This window comes from Crinia signifera, chromosome 11 (genome assembly GCF_055691185.1).
Source record: "Crinia signifera chromosome 11, ASM5569118v1, whole genome shotgun sequence".
Classification (NCBI taxonomy): Eukaryota; Metazoa; Chordata; class Amphibia; order Anura; family Myobatrachidae; genus Crinia; species Crinia signifera.
The window spans coordinates 72,389,737-72,410,843 of record NC_139227.1 but is presented as its reverse complement, the minus strand read 5'-3'; the positions used below and the strand labels follow the sequence as shown (position 1 = coordinate 72,410,843).

The following is a 21,107-nucleotide window of genomic DNA, read 5'->3' as shown; positions in this document are numbered from 1 at the left end:
TTTAAAGTATGTCAATGAGTAATGAATACACCTGTGCACCTGATGACCTAGTGTGAGAACCCTGCACTAGGCAATATAGCTGCAATTTGTTTTTGTTTCATGTGATTGCAGTGATCAATTGCAGGAAAAGACCATCTTGCAGGTAAATACAATCGCACCGGAGCCTGCGAGTCGCATCGGCTGCACAAGCAATCTCTTGGATTGCTTGTGCTGCTGGGAAGGTTTGGCTGGGATCGCATGTGATCTATCGCATGCCAAAGGAATTTCGGGCGACTTGTCCAAAATAAGTCACCCTAATGTATGGGGGCCTTTACAGTTCTTTGCATGGCTTATAGGAATCGGTACATCTATCAGAATGAACTTAGGTCTACAGTCATTAGGTCGACCCCACTAGGTCGACTGGCAGGAAGGTTGACCTGATTTAAGGTCGACATGGGCCAAGGTCGACATAACTTAAGGTTGAATTTGCATAAAGGTCGACATGAGGAAGGTCGACTGGTCATAAGGTCGACATGGGTTTTTCACTGTTTTTTGATCCGAATGTTGGCAATGAGAATCGGACCCTCGCATCGCTCGCTTCGCTCGCAATGCTTCGGGCACTCGCTCGCCACAGCTTTAATAACCTCCTCCACGCCCTAGTGGATGGTAGGGCATGAAATACCGCCTGTCGGCACATGTCGGCTCAAAAAACAGTGAAAAACCCCATGTCGACCTTATGACCAGCCGACCTTCCTCATGTCGACCTTTATGCAAATTCGACCTTAAGTCATGTCGACCTTGGCCCATGTCGACCTTAAGTCAGGTCGACCTTCCTGCCAGTCGACCTAGTGGGGTCGACCTAATGACTGTAGACCTAAGTTCATTCTAATAGATGACCGCTTCCCGGCTTATAGTACTGGTTGCAGACCACTTCTATTACTTATCCAATTACATAAGTGACTTTCCCAATTACAGTATAAAGTTGTGTATGTGTGGTATTGACAGCATACGATTTACTCCAAATTGTATACATTTTGTTTGGCTTAACGTGTTGTGTTTTATTAAGTTAATGTGAGACGTTTTATAGTATAGTATGTAATGAAAAAAAATCTTTCAAAAGTCTTGATGATGATGGTACTGTGCCTGTTACTGTATCCCTTATATGCATGTATTCTATTTTACCGGGTTGAGATCATTTGGTCTACAGCATTATGGTTGACACCATTAGGTCAACATGGGAAAAGGTCGACATGGTTCTAGGTTTAAAGGTCATTAGTTCGACAGTGTCTAGGTCGGCAGTCAAAAGGTCGACGTGGTTTTTCACTGTTTTTTGTTACCCGCAAATCGACATGGATACAGTTTTTAAAGTGCTCTCAATGCTTCGGGCACGGTGCCTCGCTGTGCTCGGCACACTATTTTATTTTACCACCATGCCCTAGTGGATGGTAGGGCATGAAATACCGCCTGTCGGCACATATCGGCTGAAAAAAACTGTGAAAAACCCAATGTTGACTTTTTGACTGTTGAACTAATGACCTGTCGAACTAATGATCTTTCACCCTTTTCCCATGTCAACCTTCATGCTGTAGACCAAATTACCGCATCCCATTCTACCAACCTCTCTACATAGTGTGTTACAGAGAGATTGTCTCTACTACACTCACCCCTTAGGACAAGCTGCTATTGCCAGAGTTGGAGCAGCACCTCACCCCACATTGTTGCTTACTGTATCGACGTCTAGGAATTGTTTCTGGTAATGTTTTTATTCTTACATTTCTCCTTCATACAACACTGGAATGTAGACTTTAGAGTGGGTATAGAAGTGTAGTAAAGTCTACAAACCTGTACCTTCAAAGTCTACATTCCACTGTCCCCTGTGGATTGGGAGAAATTGATTTAACGGTGAGTACCAAAATCCTGTTTTTTGGGTGGTATTAACATACAAATGCACCCAAACAGTCTACTAAATGAGATTCCCTCCGTCTATTTTCATGAAGTAGAAAGAAGCATCTCATATAGAGTATATGCAAGTCGTGGGATTATAGTGCATGTATCCGTAAAACATCTTTGAAAACGTTGTTTTTCTGGTTTTATTCCTAGCAAATCATGAGGGATCGCTGGATGAATGTGGGACACGAAGACGACGAACTGAAACCATATATTGAGCCACTTCCAGACTACAAGGATCCCAAAAGGACAGGTCAGTCTCTCTTCCTTTGATTTGTATAGAGGTCTTGTCTCGTTAGTAGAAATCACTGGTATTGCTATGGTGTAAGAAGCTCATTCACACCATGCATGCTGTTATTATAACAGGAGAAAGTTAAGAACTTCCAAGTTATATTAGCTTAGTTCTCACATGTTCCTGTGTTGTATGTGAGAACTAAGCCAATATAACCAGATACATGTTGTCAGATGTCTGTTTTTATCTGTGACCATGTTCTGTAGTACATTGAATAACATAAGATGACTAGACACATGCATTGCATCTTATGGCCTCACCATGGGAATGAGGCACATACCTTTATCTTTCTTCCAATAAGAGAACTGTGCAAAACTTGGGGTATATAGGCTTCTACAATTGCTATGACTGTCCAGTGGCATTGCATCATAACCCATGTTTGTGAGATGCCTGACGTAGACTGACATGGGACCTTGGTCAGGCCCTTGTTTCCTGAGATCATTATGAACAATGCCATTGCAGTTTAAGGTGACTTAAGGCCCATACACACTTGAAGATTTTCATTTTAAAAGACTTTGCCAAAATCTTTGATAGATATATCTTTCACCAAAGTAGTGCGTACACACTGAGCTATTTTCCCCAAAGAGCAAGAGATTTTTAGAAGGCGAAAGACTTTGCTGAAAATCTTTCATTATAAATGGGCTGGATTTGAATTCCAAGGGTTCCGACACGGCAGTCCTCATCGCATCACCTGCCATCCTCCCCCCCGTGGAGCCTTGCAGCGCCGGCCACATCACCCGCCAGCCCCTTCCTCAGAGCGATACCTCGTGGAGCAACACGGCGCCCGCATCACACCCCCTTCCCCAGTGAAGAAAGTGGGGTGCTACCTGGCCATATAATATATATATATATATATATATATATATATATATATTATAATATACTAGTGGATATATATTCTATATTATAATATATATATATATATATATATATATATATATATATATATATATATATATATATATATATATATATAATAATAGGTAAGTAGTTGCGGTCCGGCACTCCTGCCAATGGTACAATGAACCTAGGTGCCTTCTGGATCAGGATTGTAGAAAGAATGAGACAGGCAGCGGCACTCTTAGGAAATTTTCAAAATGTATTTCAAAAACGTGACCAAAACCAACGTTTCGGGGACTAGCCCCTTTGTCAAGGTGTAGGTAGAACCTAGGTTCTACCTACACCTTGACAAAGGGGCTAGTCCCCGAAACGTTGGTTTTGGGTCACGTTTTTGAAATACATTTTGAAAATTTCCTAAGAGTGCCGCTGCCTGTCTCATTCTTTCTATATATTATAATATATATATTTTATAATATATATATATATTATATATTATTATATATTATAATATATATATTATATATTATAATATATATATATATAATATTAATAATAATAATATGTGCTGCATTTAAATTAATACATTGGTGGCAGTGGGTAGAAATATCTAAACATTGGTGGTCAGTGTGTTTAGCTGGGCAGACAGCACTTCTGTGCTGTCTGCTCCGTGTTGTGCAGGGAGGGGGGCGGGGCCAGCCGGGTGTTTAACCTGGCCGGGGAGCAGCAGCAGCAGCAGCCGGGCGGCCAGAGGGAGAGCGCAGGGTGCCGTGAGTATGACAGGCGGGGGGGCAGCGGGGCGGTCCGCCGGGCTGAAAGTGGTTAATCTTTCAGCCCGGCAGGCGTACACACATGGCGATGATGGATGAAAAACCATCCATCATCGCCTCATCTGCTGGTAAAACCAGCAGATGAACCACTTAACTAGCGATGATGCGGGAGCGCGCATCATCGCTAGTGGGCAATCTCTGGGCCATACACACTAGGCGATTTTGAGCCGCAAATCGCTCAAAACGGCTTTTTTGAGCGATTTTCGGCTGAAAATCGTCAAGTGTGTATGGGCCTTTACAGTTCTGATCCTGAGCACCTGCAGCCTCCAATACTGTAGGAGCCAAGTCAGGTTATTGTTTGTGTTTGGCCCTGGGCAGTTGCTTATATGTTAAAACCGGAGAACCCTTAACTGGTCATAGTATTGTGTTTCAGCGGAACTGTTCTTAAGGATAGTGGCTATGTCTTTGCTGGGAGTTTGGGTTTATGTCCTCTAGAGCCAGCTATCCCTCCTCCTTTTTTTGGCATACACGTGCTGAGCAAAACCCAAAAGAATGGACAGACCTACTGAATTCTAGTCCTTTCTCTCTCTATATGCCTTGTATGGAAGTAACAGATTGTGGTTGATGGTAATGTTGAATGGTTACTTGTACCTTGCTGTGGGTCTGTTTTGCAGGTCATGTTGTTTTCCATTGATTGTGTTCTTCAGCTGTGCTGTCTTTTTCCTTTTATCTGTTGTGTAATATAAAGGGAATTCTGGTTGAAGTAGGGTCACCTGTACAATTATTTACCGGTTTAAAATCGCCTTTTATGGGGGGAATTTAACTGAATGCATCAGGAATGTGCGCTGGAGCTATTTAGTTGCTTGTAGTGGGTTTACAACACTAGAAGGTTTCTACTTGCACCCTCATTAGGTGGCAGGCAATAGCAGACTGAAATAGTACCTTCTGCATTGTTGGCTCACTCGGAACTTAATACCTCATTTATAACGCAATTGCCAGGATTAGGACACGGGTCCATTCCAGGAGCGACCCCAGCATTTGTGGTTGGCAAACTCCCCATGTGACCCAGCTTATTGCCACATCGGTGAGGTGACCCAGCTTATTGCCGCGTTGTTGACGTGAGACCCGGGTCACTCGACCCTAATTACCAATTCACACCCCACCATGCCCCGGGAAGATCCCGGGATCAACCCTAGTAGCTAGCAGGGTGGAAATGCTGGGGCATTACTTCCAGGATTTTGGCCGGGACCCATTCACACCAGCACTACACCTGGGTTGTTCCCGGGGTAAAAGGCTGGTGTAAATGGAGTATTAGTTGGAAAATACAGTTTTCTGCAAACCACACCCTGGGCATTAGTTAGGTGCCGGGCACAGTGCAGACTGTTGAATAGCTCCGGCCACTCCTCACTGGATCTTAGCAAACTCTCATTCAATTGAATGGTCCCTATGCTTTACATGCAGCCTGCATTTAGCTGGTGAGATGATGTGCTTGCATTCAGGAAGTGCCACAGGAAGCTGAGCATGGTCGGCACATGATTAGGTAGACATGGGTTATTTATCATTTTTCTGTGTTTCTTTTTTTTTTGGGACTTTCATACTTTACCATCCATTTGGATGCGAACTGGGAATGGTTACGTGTCACCCTTTTCAGTGTAAACCTAGACACTCTTTACCCTTTATACCATAACCCTAAATTGCTCAGTGTACATTTCAGTGCATTAGGCAAAGGTTTCCTGTGCACTGTACAACACCACTGGATAAAGCAGCTTGGGCCAATGGCCTTACAATGTCAATGCAGGGATGTTCCAACCTTTCCTGCTCCCTAGACAGGATTTAGCAGTCCTACTATCCTAGTATTGCTGGCAACTCTTTTTTACTAAGCGATATGATAGGGAGATTTGTCTAACCTTGACGGAGATATTTACTAACCTTCTAAGCAATTTTGACGATGCCGTCAAAATCGCTTAGAAGGATCGCTCCGTGTGTACACCCCATTAGACAAATCTCCCTATCATATTGCTTCGTAAAAAAGAGTTGCCAAGCAAGAATATTTTGACTAGATCGCTGTCTGTCTAGTCAAAACCGCTGCTATTCACTGCTGAGGGAGATATTCACTAGGCGATCTGCAATGAATACCAACCAAGTATATTTATTCTAGTATAGTCAAAATCGCCCATAGACAAAATTTCCTGTGTCGGCCCCTTTCACACAGAAGCCGGATTTTTCCTGCAAAAGTCTGTGTGTCATAAGAAAAGGACCGTTTCAAAGGCACACAGAGATGAGGTCATGATAAGTGGGAGGTGTCTGCTCACTGCATTGCATTAAACATGGCTGACAAGTTGCTGAACCCGGAGGTCATGAGTGCTCTGTGTGTTTTGCGGTTTACAGCAAATCAGAGCATTATGCAGATGCTTGCACTGTGATACCTGGCACAGTGTTATGCCAGGAGGAGAAGGGCACAATTTTTGGTGGAGAGGGCTTCCACTCGACGTGATGAAGCTGCACTGGATGATGATATGGCAACGGGGTTCACCAGGGCAGAATTGGCAAATACTTCTTTACATTGGTCAAAGTAAACCCATTCCATCCTCCCAGCACCAATTTTCCTCCTGTTACAAACTTTGTTGTAGTACATGCGGAGAGCTTTTAGTTTGTTGACTACCTGTTGCTGGGTACGCGCAATGCCCCTTGATATGAGGATCTTGGCAATATTGGTATAGACTACAGCGTCCTTCACTGATCCAGTGATTTGTTTCTTGATCTCTTCCTCCCCTCTGACCTCCAGCAGCTCACGGAGCTCCTTGTCTTTCCAATGCGCCATGCCTGTTTGCTTTTGTGCTGCATCACAGCACATGTCTGACGCCTCTGCCACGCCCACTCAGCCAATCAGGGACCCAGAAATGCACAGCCAATCGCACAGCACCATGCTGCACAGCCAATAAGCACTTTTTATCAATTGCCGGGATAAAAATCCCGTGTTGGAGCATTTCACACAGCCGGGAACATGGGTGAGACACGGGAAAAACCCAGGTAAATACCTGGGTCGAAGTCCAAGGAATTTAGACCTGTGTTGACCCTTTCAGACAGAAAAAAACCCGTGTCGACGCGGCAAGAGCCGGGAAATTACCAGGTCTTTTTTTCGGTCTGAAAGGGGTTTAAGTTAGAGCTGCTGACCTTGCCAGAGCACATTGGGAAGGCTACCTAATATCTGCTGGGCTGTGTTCTGGATGACCAGCTTATCAGGTTGAGGAATGCCATCTTTGTGGTCTCAATGGACTGCACTTTCTGGTTTAAGGCTTGTGTAGGAAGTGTGATGTTCCAGGTGACTATAGAGTGCCTTTCCAGGTAATATTCTGTTCGGTGCACAACTAAATAATATTAGCCTTGCCAAGGTGGTAATGGGTTCTCTTCTGCCTGTTAATGCTCGCAGTCTTAGGGCAGTATACAATTAGCTATAGTAATTTAATATGGGTAATTGACTTGCTCAGGGCTATCCTATTAGACCAAATGGCACTTTTGGGGTCTTTTATTTCTCAGGGATGTAAAACCAACTCCCTGATAAGTAAGCCTATTTTGGGAATTCTTTTTGTATGTGAAAATTTACTGCCTGCTAATAGGATACAGACATAATGGGGGAAATTTACTAAAGGAAATTTGTAAAAAAAATAGGTGTATTTGTATCCAGAAATACACTTATTTTTGACATTTACTATCCCGAAAATACGGCTATTCGTATTGATGTGCTATCAATACGAATACGAATTGCCGTATTTTCGGGATAGTAAATGTAAAAAAAAAAGTGTATTTCCGGATACAAATACACCTATTTTTTTTTACAAATTTCCTTTAGTAAATTTCCCCCAATGTCTCCAGGTTTACCTTCAGGCAGATTTCTTTGTACTGCATGTTAAGCAGTGTACATCTTACAGTGTATGAGACATGCTTTCTGTCTTATATGAAAAGAAGTAAAAATGTGGATGGTAGTTGGAAATGCTCCCATTATTTCTGTGCTGGACATTAATGTGCTACTGTATATACTGTATGGTGATCTTTTTGTTGTTGTTGCTGACTGATGAAGCTAGTCTATGTTTGAAATGTACTTTGGTACTTATTAAATGTATCAGAGCAAAGGAGGCAGGTGCATTTGCAGAAGACTGACGCAGATTATTCTTGTACTACACTGGTTGCTGTCATCCAAACTAGAACGACAACTCTGTTTTCTGAAGTGTCACCATTTTGCCAGTAGGGGTCAGAAGGAAGTTTCCAGTGGTTTTGTATTTTTGTTGGTTTCCTTCTCTATTTATGCTTCACAATATGGGTGAATGTTTTATATAGTTTTATCTTACATATATGTTTTATCTTATATATGTTTTATCTTATATATGTTTTATCTTATATATGTTTTATCTTATATATGTTTTATCTTATATATGTTTTATCTTATAGTTTTCATTAAATTATGTATCATGGTTTGCAAGCTGTTTCATTCATACTGGCTTGTGTAGGAATTATGCATCAATGTTTTTATTTTAACAATTTATACCTTTTTTATACCGTTTTTTCTTGATTACATCTTCTTGTCTAATGCCAGATAATGCTGATTATTCATTGCTAATTTTTTTTATGTATACAGATTTAATGGTAACTATGGGCTACACCCAGGAAGAAATCAAGGACTCGCTTATTGGCCAGAAATATAATGAGGTCATGGCAACCTACTTGCTGCTTGGGTACAAGACCTCTGAGGTATAGTATCTACCTGCACAGTATCTGCCTTCATACATATCTATCTTCCTGGAGATTATATGCTGTCCCTGCATTTGCGTGGGACATAGCAAGATTTGTACTTATAGATTGGAAACAAGGACATTTATGTCAGAAATCCAATTGTACGTGAGAAAATGGCAATCTTCAGTGTAAATAGAGACCACATAAAAAGGCAATGAAGAAAGTAGCCATGACCAGCAATAAAGTATGCCAGATAATTTTAAAGTGAGTGCTCTGCTTGCAGACCTACACAAGCAATATTTCTATATTAAATGTAACCATTGCAGAGTATGTTTCCTTTATTTGAAAGACTATTCTTTTACACGTATAACGTTTATTTTATTTTTTTTATCTATTTGCACAGTTGGACAATGACAACATGACCCTAAAGCCTAGACAGCCTCCAGACATCACAAACAGCACAGCCCCATCTCCTGCTCACAAGGTGCACAGAAGTGTATCTGCCAACACCAAGCAGAGGAGGCTCAGTGACCAGGGTGAGTGCTGCCTTCTTTCTCCTGTGCTTATTAATGGTAGGAGATCACCTCATCTGGTCTAATATTACATGTTTACTGCAGGAGAAATCAGTTTCTTTTTCTCTTTTTTTTTTTTGTGTTAGTTGGGCCGGTTATCCCCACGTCCAATTCCTACTCCAAAAAGACCCAAAGTAACAATGCAGAAAACAAACGGCCCGATGAGGAACGAGAGAGTGGACGCAAGTCCAGCAGCACGGTTAGAGTGCCGCCAAGTCCCTTGTCTGGGCTGGAAAGGAAGAGAACCACTCCAACGCCATCTACGGTGAGGCGTGTTATGTGTTAAAATTAGACCTGAGGAGCCTTTCCTGTAGTATTCTACATACAAATCTGTGTTTTACTTTGTGAATAAACTTTTTTATTCAATACTGCATGTTTTACCCATTTTGATTACAAGGAAAATAATCAATTTCCGTGTGTGTGTGTGTTTGTGTGTGTACATTTTAAAGAAGTGTCTCTGTAGCATTCATTAGGCCTAGCAAGCTGTACCTGTTTTGTGGATTAATAGATCAATGCATTAACATTAGGCAAAGAAACACATTGACAAAGAGTAATCTTAAATCCTGGGCGGTTTTGTTTGATCCAACAGTAACTCAACATTCGGAATTGAATGTTCCGAGTGTTGGAAAGTCCATGGATCAGTGAAAACGGGCACGGATTGTCAAAAAATGTCCAAGAAGCCGACACTCCGCGGCCGTTTACGACAAAACAGATTTGACTTTAAAAAAAATGTCAGATCTGACGCCCTTCAATGCTGTCGTTAACGGCAGCATTGAATAGGTGAGTGCTGATAATTTCCCCCGTCGGAAAATATTAGCACAAATTGAATACCCCCTTGATCTTCAATGTGGTGTTTATGGAATTAAAAACAATGCAAGTGAACAGCAATAGGTCAACATGCACAAGGTCCACATTGACAAAAGGTTGACATGACTTTTTTTTTCATATTTAACATCCATGTGGAGTGAGGCACCGGCCTGAAGCATGGTGAGCACAGCGGTACACTATTGCAGGTCCACAATCCTTAGGCTGACACCAATAAAGTGAAAAACTCATGTTGACGTTTTCCATGTTGACCTTTTGCTTGTATTGACCCTGTGCATGTCAACCTTTTTGTGTCAACCGAATGACTTTCGACTTAAGGTGCCCACACACTAGAACAATTTTTGGGCCGATTTCCGATAAATCGGCCGATATATCGTCCGATGTACTAGAACGATTTTTGGGCCGATTTCCGATAAATCGGCCGGTATATCGTCCGATGTTTACCGATAATCGGTCGAAAATCGGCCGATTTTGGTCCGATGCGTGCTCCTGTGGATCTTTAGCTGAATCTTCTGATCTTACGTGCTGCACAAAAGATCAGAAGATTTAACAAAAGATCCATAGGAACGCACACGGGATCTTAAGAAAAATCTTTGGTAAAGGTGTGCGCTTGCCTGAAATCTTTTGTCCAGGACGGAAAAAAGATTTCAAGGCTAATTTATGCGCACATCTTACGATCGCAGATCTTTCTAATGTGTGGGCACCTTTAGACGTTGTCTGTGAACTATGCCACACCCACATAAATGTGCTTCTCACCTGTTACTTAGTACATACACCACTGTCTGCCATTTGTTTTGAGAGAACTTTTTTTCTTTGCTCTTTATAGAACAGTGTATTATCCACTGGCACCAATCGTAGTCGCAATTCCCCTATGCTAGAGAGATCAAACCTTGGACCTGGATCAGTTCAGAATGGCAAGGATAGGTGAGAAGCATGTTCATTATTCTGCTTATTGTAATATCTGATTGGGGAAATATCTATGACTTTTTTCCTGACTGAATTTTTCATTTGGTCATTCTGGCTTAAGCATGTTATTATACTCTGGTTATACATTTTTGACTGCAAGGAGATCTGTCATAGTTAGATTTTTCCCAAATCTCCTCTTTCTTCATGACATTGCCATCATGGGTGTAGAGGGTTCTATCTAATTGGAGGGCACATTTTCAAACAAAAAGTGTCTGTATACTAAAACTTATCCCCAGCGGGACAACATCATCTCCAAAGTTGCTACTGTACTGCAATTCATTTTTTCACCTAACTTACTTTCCCTTAAATCAAAATGGGTTGAACAATTTTTCCTAGTGACCTTTGTCTATTTTCCAGTGTTTTGGAGCATATTTTTGGTTCTCGTATGCTCCCGTACAGATTTTTTTTCCCCACCAGACAGATTGGACAGATAAATCTTGAATTATGTGCTCAGCATTTGTGATGTGTGCACTTATCATCTTTTGTGTGTGTTATTACACTTTTTATCTCTATTTTATTATCTGCTGTGTGGTTAAATAAAAAGATCTGTTACTTATAAAGGGAGATAGTGAGTTGTCAGCTGTGAGGGGATTAAAGTCTAATATTTTATTGAAAATGATCAAGATCTATTTTAACTTTTAAGCCAGTCAGACAGAAATACATTTTGTAATGAATGGGCAATACGTTATTAATGGAGGCTTTATTTAATTTATTTTAAATAAACTAGAAACTTTAGGTTGAGGGCTAGCTGTGTGGTTCATGTTTACTCTTTACGTGAACAGTGTTTCACGGTTACTTTCACTAGATGCATGCATTTGTGTCTTCCAACATTGGCATCTATTATACATCTTATCCATAGTGAAACAGTGTCTGTTTGTCTTACCCATAAGTCTCCACTGTGTTTTGTGGCAAATCAAAACCTGGGGTTACAGAAACATAACTTGTATCTTCAGTGGCATAAAGTCCCATATGTGTTGTAGGATGTATCCTCCCTACCTTGCTTTTTTCCTTTATGTTGGTTTGTGCATCCATATCCTGTTTTGTATCTCCATATCCACCCTCCTCCCACCCAGCTTCTCCATGCCTGGCTCCCGCGCCTCCACCGCTTCTGCCCCAGCCACCTCAGCCCGGACCCGTCAGCATCAGAAATCCATGTCCACCTCTATGCATCCTTCAAAACCCACACCTTCCTTGGAGGGCAACTGTGACAGACCAAGGCAAGTGCAAGATTAGGGCTGGTAATAAAGAGGTCTGAGAGTAATTCAATGGATTTAAACTTGTTATCCGTGATGTATTCTGGCATATACAACGCTTTTATGCATAGTGTTCAAACCCCTGTAATTGGCTCCTCATACAGACAATATGTACTCTAGTCATATTTAGAAATTGGGGTCAGGCAGTTGCCTGCACACAAGATTCAGCACTTGTAAATACTGTACTAAGCGGAAGATTTTCAAAGCTACCAATTTTTGTCAGTTTTATAATTCAATGATTTTGCTATCAATTGTATTGCCATCTTGTTGGTGCAACTGTTGTAAACCTACATCTTTGAAAACCAGCTTCTTTGTATATATAAAATATCATGGAATCGTAGAGTCAAGCCAATAAGGCTGTGAACAAAAATGATGATATCAATTTGGTTAACCGTGAAGTGGGTAAGTTGTGTGGAAACACTCACAACAGCACCGCATTTTGACCTCCTAATGGTCCGTTCTCACTCCGGACTTTCAGATTTTTATTTGCAGCCCCGTAGGACTACGTATAAAAATGTGCGAGTCCGGCAGTACCGTTATGTGGCATACAGTTAAATTGACCATTATGTGTAGAGTAAGTTAAATGATGTGTAGTGCACAGGGTATACTGCTGAGGTGTAATCTGACATCATTACAATAATTTTATCCACACCGGAGACCTAGTAAAACATTTTGGGTGATGCAGGGAATACTCTTATGGAGCATCCAGCATTCCAGTATTTTTATATCTTAAAAATATATTTGTGTTATAAAAAAAATAACACATTTTTCCAGTGTAGAAAATTCTAGAGATGAATATGGCTCCTATGTAAAAACAAAAAAAGGGTACTTGTTTCCGAGCACGGCGCCCAATATTTATAATTTCTTATGGCATCTTATGTGATCGCATCGCATGCCATATAGCCGCATGCGATGCGATGGTATACAATTTTTCATTGTACAACCACCCTGATGGGTCCTTACAATGTTAAATGGCCCCCCATAGTCAACGCCACCCCCACGATCAACGCCAACCCGAAGCGTGGCGAGCGCAGCGGTACGCGTCCTCCGGCCTTTTCATACCCCACTATCCACGTCGGCGTGGAGTTGATTTTAGATAGTGTGGCGAGCGCAGCGAGCCACTGAGCCTGAAGTGTGGCAAGCGCACACTGATTACTTTACATGTATTGCGCGGGACTCGCCACGCTTCGGGCTCGGTGGCTCGCTGCGCTCGCCACACTATCTACAGTCATTTCCACGCCGATGTGGATAGTGGGGGATTGAAAAGGTCGGAGGACACGTACCACCGCTGCTCGCCACACTTCGGGTTGGCGTTGATCGTGGGGGTGGTGTTGACTATGGGGGGCCTTTTAACATTGGAAGGACCCATCAGGGTGGTTGTACAATAAAAAATCATATACGATCGCATCGTATGCCATTGTATGGCATACGGTGCGTATACCTTATTTAGTCTTATGGTATACGATGTGATGGGCACTGTGCTAGGAAACAAGTACCAAAAAAGATTTGATTGTAAGTAAAAAGGCGAAATGTAGCACAGCCAAAATTGCGTTAACGGCTGTAAGAGACCCAAAATCTCAGCTTAGTGTATGTTGGCTTGTCTGTAGTGAGCCAGTATGGTATACTCTGGTGATTCAGTAATGGATGGTAACCATGGAAAGTCACATTAAACCTGCAGCTCATTTTTGTCATCATAATGTATACTTAACTTAAGCTTTCTAACTGGGATAAATCATACAATTTTGTATACTTAAAGAAAAATAGATATACTGCATCTAGATCAATATACCGGCATGCAGGAAATCAAAAGTATAACTGCCTGGTGCCTTCTGTAGCGTCTGGCAAGCCAGGACCAGGACAGCGCCATCATAATTTCTAAACCCAAAGCAAGCGTAGTCTTAACTTCTGTAACGTTTCAGCCTCTATGGGCTTTTCTCAAAATAGCATACATGTTTTGAGAAAGACCAATAAAGGCTGAATCGTTACAGAAGTTAAGTCTACGCTTGTTTTGTGTTAATTCCTGATATATGGTACTCATTTAGCCTTTAGGTTAACCTCATGGCTACTTGCCAACAAAAATGCTATTCAATTAGTTTTTCCCCCGAATAAGCTAGACTCTGGTGCAGAGACACACTGATTCTGCGAAAACAGAGAAATCAATTGAGGTTCCCCCCCCCCCCCCCCCCCCCCCATGCATGGCCTGGATTTGTGGGTTTTTACGCATACTTTACCTCGAAGGTCTCATAGGGTGTGTGTTTTTTTCAGCAGCAAAAAAAAAGGATTGCTGCTTTAAAAAAATATCATAATTTGTCTAGAAGAAATGTACAGGTTGATTCCCAGAAATATTTATTTATGTCGCATTATGTGATATATGTGGGCATTTTTACTGGGTATTTTGGCTTTGGAAATCATTATAGTTACAATTTGAAGCTTATGGGTTACCTACTATTTAACAAGCTTATTTTCCATGTTTCTGGGAAAATTTACCGCATAGCCGTGTCTGAGAGGACTAAAGGGTTAGAGGATCCATTGTACAAATATAGAAGCTTATGAGCCGGTGTGTGTTTTAGTCACAACTATGTAATTGTTCTATGATTTATGTTGTGATGCCCGTTTTACCAGCTTATCATTGGCAAAAGGAAGCAGCTGCACCTGAAGTCATTGGAAAGTAAACAGATGTTGCTTTGTCTCCATATCAGTCTTCTTGCGGCTTGATATTGGGTAACATTGCGAGCAGGTCTGTCTATTGTTAGTCATTGTACACAATCTGCCGTCTCGTGTCGCCATTCCCATCCACATTGCCGTATCATTTGTTTTTTACCTTGTTCTGTCCTGATACCAATGTTTAGGAGACTAATTTTGATTCTGTTTGCACCTCACAGCACAGCCCCCCAAAGAGTCCCTGTTGCATCTCCATCTGCTCACAACATCAGCAGTGCCGCCACCGAAAGGACCAACTTCCCACGCGGAGTATCCAGTAGAAGCACTTTCCATGCTGGTCAGATTCGACAGGCTCGAGACCAGCAGAACCTGCAATTTGGAGGTGTAACACCGGCCTCTCCATCTGGCAATAGCCAAGGACGGCGGGGGGCAACCGGGAACCTCTTCAGCAAGTTCACATCCAAGTTTGTACGCAGGTAAGTAAACAACACTGAGCCCAAACAAATGCCAGCACTAGCAGAGGGGGTGTGGTATAGAAAGTCAACACTCATTAGGTTGACAGGTACAAAAATTCAACAGTGGATAAGGTTGGCGGGTACAAAAGGTCGACATGGCAATGGTCAACACAAGTTTTCCCAGTTTTTTGGGTGAACTCCTGTTTATTTAATAATGTGACCACCATCGATAGAAATGTGTAAGCTTGCTCTGCTTCGGCTGCCGCAGGTTACTAATCCCAATCGGAGTTCATGTGGATATATGAAATATATGTAAATTATGCAAATTTGAGAAACCTCATTAAAGGCTGACCGTGTCGAACTTTTGTACCTAATGCATGTCGGATGTATAGTGTTGACCTTTTGTAATGTCAACCATTGCACTGTTCTATCATCCGGATACCAGCAAAAGTAGGGACTGTTTTCCTTTATGGAAATACTGGATTTATTGTGAGAGGTAAAACCTTCCATTGTGTAATGTATTCTAGCTCGGATTTTACCTTTTTCAGAATAGTGACTTTTAGTATCACCACTAATATAGTTGAGTTCAATTATACTTTGTTGTGGAATTGTCTGAGAGTCACTCTTACACAGTCCCGCATTGAGGGGGTTAAAGTTCAATAATTTCATATGTAGACATAATTAAATTTTTTCCTACCCCTCACTTATCTGTTGTTGTTTTTGTTTTTTCCCTTGTTTTCCTCCCATCCCTTTATCTAGAAATCTGTCTTTCAGATTTCCAAGAAGGTAGGCATGGATTCCCCAAACTCCTAATTGTTCTCCCTGTCACCTTGTTGTCCTTCCTGTCTACAAAGCATTCTTACCTGTTCTCCTGTCTCCTTCGCACTCTTTGCTATTATTATGTCGTCTGCCCCTAGAAGAGCGTGTGTATGATTGAGGCTCTACATGGAGAAATGAGGTAGACCCAGGCCTACTTTAAAGTCGTGGATGTGATTCTACATTTGCAGTCAATGACAAGTGCCTGAGCTGCCTCATGTCTCTGTTTGTCTTTCCTGGGTGTAGCTAGCTGGTCATTTCCAAGCCTGTTACTGCCTCTTGCTCCTCCTCTCCACATGCTGTCAGCATTATAGGCCCTTTCTGATGTAACAGCCTTTGCACACTGCAGTTGGGAACGTTCTCTCCCCCCCATCCATTTGTTCCAGAGAGCTTCTATTCATTGGCCTACCCCGCAGAGCCTAGAATTGTAATTCACTTTAACTGGCCAAGAGCAGTGTGTAATTCACTGTTGTATAGAACAGTATGCGGTGCATTACTTTGTCTAGAAATATACATTTATTTCTTAATTCCATAGACCATATACAGGAGAATTACATGCTCTGATGTATCACAAAATTCTTTGTAAGCAAAGACTTTGCACTCCATGTGCAATCCTGGCTTCTGCAGTGTTCCAAGGCTTACTTCCCCCTCATTTGGTGCTTGGCACTTTGGCAGCTTTTCCGGGAACATAGAATGGGTCTTGTGTGTCTTTTTTTCTGTACTTTTCCATACACAACCTCCCAGGTACGTGTGCTTCTCACGCTCCGTCCCAGTCACCATGTTACCTGCAATCTGGATATGTGCGGGATCGCTCTGCGCACGGATATAGGAGTCATCCGCACACACACGGCCAGCTTTCTACATCGGAGAGACTGAGTGAGGGCTGTATCAGCTTCTTCAACCTGTGCTGACTGTAACATAGGGTTAACACCAGTGTCTGTCATTCAGAATTTGAACGCCTTATGTTATGCTATATATATAGCATTAATTAAGGTACAAGTAAGGTATTCGATCACTAAAGGGTATTTATTTGGTGACATGGGGAATGCAAACTGTAATTTTCCAGGCATTGTATCTTCCCATCAATAAGATCTAACTTTGCTCCTATAACTTTGGGCGTGCAATGATCTTGAAGATCAGGCTGGCAAACTTCCAGATATCCTGTACCAGGTCTGGTATTTCCTTAGCCTCGTCTAGCCTGACTATTATTTGGGTGTCCACACGGAAACGCATGTTTTAAGAATGTTGTACACTTTGGTCTCCCAACTTTTTTGTAATGTAAAAATGTATGTGTAGTACAGCCAAGTGCTTATTGTTAATGCACATAACGCTAAATGTTAATGGGAAAGATTGGCTACATTTACTAGCAAAGAGTACCTGCAGTTGTAGACTCTCTAGCTATGCCCTTACTCAGTGGAAAACGGAGGATTTTTAGAGGGGGTTTCCAAATGTAATCCAAAGTCTCCCCCTCTGCAGCACATTGGAGTAAGTCGGGAGTCTGGGGAGCTGTAACAGCCCTGAAAATTAGTCTTGTTATACACTGGATACAGTATGGAATACAGTATTCATATTTAACAGTACAGATGGTCTATAGTATAGGCTATTTTAAACCTTTAAATAAGATGCAGTAAGTGGTCAGGAAAAGGTTAAACACGCCATAATAAATAAATAAACAATTAAACACACATACATAATAGAACCAGTACTGCACTTTCTAAGCTCACATTCTCCCACCTCATGTTAAGGCTCCTGTATCTTTCTCCTGGCAGCTACTCTCTGGTTGATTGCGATGTTTGAGGGCTCAGACACACACACACACACACACACACACACACCAAACTACTCTCTGGTTGATTGCGATGTTTGAGGGCTCAGATACACACACACACACACACACACACACACACCAAACTTTGTAGAAGAAGCTGCTCCCACAGGGCATGTGCAGCAGCTCTGCTTTGTCCCTTACTGATGTAGTGCCAGCTCTATTGAATATTCATATTATATACATGTGCTATTGTTGTCATAATTTAAGGCACTTGCCAAGAGGAGGGGAGTTTCTGTGCAACCAGAACCCCCCCCTTGCATTACCCCATGAACATTTCAAAAGCTGAACCAGAAGTATTGGAAAGTGCCATTTGAACTGGTTGTTTGAAACCTAACAATGTGCCATTAGCAGTAATAGATTCAGTGAGGGAAAGTGGGATTAATAACTCTGACAACTCTTAGATTATCCCTGATCATACTGAATTTCCTCAGCTGTGTAGTAGCTGTATGTGAATGACGTTCTTCTGGTCTCTTGTGTCAGCATGTATTGTATTCCTATTTAGCTTTTTCTTGTACTCACTGCACTGACTACTGTACACCCTGCCTGCATAATGCTAGAGATGCCTTTAAAAGTTACACCCCTTCACTGCTGGGCTGTAGGCCTGTAAGCAAGCAGGACGTTTTTAGAAGCAAGACATTCCATTTGTTGGATTTTATGCGTGTGTAGAAAGCTGTGTATGCTTGGTTCTAGTGTGTAATTCTGGAGCTTTCCAGCTCTATAGGACACATCGTTTTTGTTTATGTAACTAGTGGTTTTTTGTTTGTTTTTTTCAAATTATTTTTATTCAGGATTGAGCATCATAGTAATACAAACAGTAATGAAGATGCGATTTGTGTTACAATAGAGTACATTGTAGTTGTCATTCTTTTCTTTACCATAAATTCAGGCAATAATAACATGGATGAACACGGGCCAAAGGCCTCCCCCAAAAAACACACCCCCCCCCAAGTAAAAAAAAAAAAAGTGAAAAGATGATAATCACTGGTCTTCTGGAAGATCTATAGGGGCATCTCCCATGAGATTTCTAGTTTCATACCACTGTGTGGCTCTAAAAAATCTATCAATCTGTACTTTGAGAGCAGTTCACAGGGAATCAATAAAACCCTCCCATATCTGAGAAGTTTTCTGTGCGTTCTTCCTTCTGGAGAGATGTCTCTATCCATTTCATATGGAAGATATGAAAAAGTTTGGCCCTGAATAATTGGATGGATGGAGGGTCCGCATGGATCCAGTGATGCAAAACACATTTACGGGCTACAGCTGAGATTATGAGCATCATTTTTTTGCTATCCGGTAGAATCGGTGTGTTAGGGGGAATATTCCCAACAGGGCCCACTCCGCCGTCAGGGGAGGCTGTTTAACAAATAAGTAACAGAGAACCCCTGAACTTGTTTCCAGAAACAGATTATGAGGGGGCAGTCCCACATACAATGTTTAAATGTTGCTCCCGAGCAGCCACACTTCGGGCACCTGTCAGCCTCAGCGATGCCCATGGCGCAACGTCTGTGTGGGGAAAGATAACCGTTATGGTATATGTTGTATGTCATTTCCCTATACATAGAGGAAGGCAATGTCTTCCAGGAATAATGGAATGATCGTAATAGATGTTTTATCGAGTATTGGGGGAAGATTTGCGTCCATGTGGACATACCTGTTCGTATAGTGTCTAAGGCGATAGGGGTGTGTAGTAGTTGATAGTAGGTCGAGATGGCTCTTCTTCCAGAGGTTGGTCTAAAAAGGAGTGTGTCTAAAGCATTGATCTTATCGGTAGGTGAGAGGTGTTTAAGGACTGAGCTTGCGTAGTGTTGTGCTTGATACATGGCCAAGGCCTGCGATCGGGGAAGTGTGTATTTTTTTGCTATGTCGTGAACTTTTAGGAGAGCTGATGCTGCTTCGTTTACAAGGGCCTTGACGTGCATGAGTCCTTTTTCCATGACTGGAACGGTTGTGATGCCTGACCGTTTTGGAATTCATGGTTCGCTGTCAATGGTAGAAATAGGGAGTGATGGCTGTTCAGGCTATGTTTGTTTCTTGTGAGATGCCAGACCCTCCAGGGTGTGATTAGTAGGGGGTTTTGGGTTATTTGGGTTGGTATCTCTTGTTTATGGCAATGTAAAAATGATATCAAGTGTTGGTGGGGTGAGAAAGATTGGTCTATGGTTGTCTGTGTGGTTGGAAGTTTCATGTATCCAGTCCCTGATATATCTTAGGATGCACGCTTGGTTATAGATGCGCAGATTAGGGAGGTTTGTGCCTCCATTGGTTACGGGTTGCTGCAATTTTATTAGGCTTATCCTTGGTCGTTTGTTTTGCCATATAAATTCCTGGAATACTTTGTTTGTTTGTTTTTCGTCTGTTGTGGATAGTAGTACTGGCAACATTTGTGGTGGGTATAATATTTTGGGAAATGTTATCATTTTTAATAAGTGAATACGGCCCAGGTAGGATAACATTAGATGTTTCCAGTTATCTAGCTAGTCGAGTGCCGTCTTTACAATTTTAGTTCCGTTCCGTTGCGTTGAGTCTATATAGGGCTTGTATGTTTTTGGGCACGCATTTGATTTGGCTTTCTCTTGCCCAACTGGGTCTCGTCTGAGAGCCCAAATATAGTCCCTGGGATTTATCTCGGTTTATTGAAAATCCGGAGACAGAGCCAAATTTTCTTAAGAATAGGTGTAAGGGTGGTTTCAGGGTTGGAGAAGCCATCACCTTGGTCTCTTGAGGTCCCATAGATATGCCCCGAAAGACAGGCCAGGATTGGAGGAGACGCAGAAGGGGGTTGAGCGCGAGATTAAAAAGGAGTGGGGACATTGGGCAGCCTTGTCTGGTACCTCTTGCTATCCTGATGGGCGTGCTTCTTTCGCCATTAATGATTATTGAAGTGGTAGGGGTGGTATATAGATATTCAAAAAACTTTAGAAATTCCTACCCAAACTCTCTTATTCTAAAGATTTTTTTAAGATGTGTCCAAGAGACTGTATCAAATGCTTTCTCAGCGTCAAGGCTGAGAAGCATTGGCGGGGATCTAAAGGGGAATTGAGCAGTCCGTATTACTGCTGCTAGAGCAGTGCGTACCCCTTTTACTGAATATCTATCATGCGTAAAGCCGAGTTGATTAGGTGTTCGTAAGGAAGGGAGAATGGATTGAAGGCTATTTGCCATAATCTTGTAAAGGATT

At 42.0% G+C, this 21,107-nt stretch overlaps 1 protein-coding gene across 9 annotated transcripts in view; it reads left to right on the top strand.

Annotated features, from left to right (window-relative positions):
- The window catches only part of MARK2 (microtubule affinity regulating kinase 2), a 199,876-nt gene that overhangs the window by 163,039 nt on the left and 15,730 nt on the right, over window positions 1–21,107 (top strand). For 6 of the 9 annotated variants that reach the window (XM_083164712.1, XM_083164711.1, XM_083164710.1 and 3 more), the window contains 7 exons: window positions 2,080–2,179; window positions 8,459–8,571; window positions 8,957–9,089; window positions 9,212–9,390; window positions 10,777–10,874; window positions 11,990–12,133; window positions 15,052–15,306. In XM_083164712.1, coding sequence (XP_083020838.1) covers window positions 2,080–2,179; window positions 8,459–8,571; window positions 8,957–9,089; window positions 9,212–9,390; window positions 10,777–10,874; window positions 11,990–12,133; window positions 15,052–15,306 — 1,022 coding nt within the window. Of the gene's footprint in view, window positions 1–2,079; window positions 2,180–8,458; window positions 8,572–8,956; window positions 9,090–9,211; window positions 9,391–10,776; window positions 10,875–11,989; window positions 12,134–15,051; window positions 15,307–16,044; window positions 16,072–21,107 lie in introns of all 9 variants that reach the window. The other 3 variants (XM_083164717.1, XM_083164716.1, XM_083164713.1) reach the window with 2 other exon arrangements.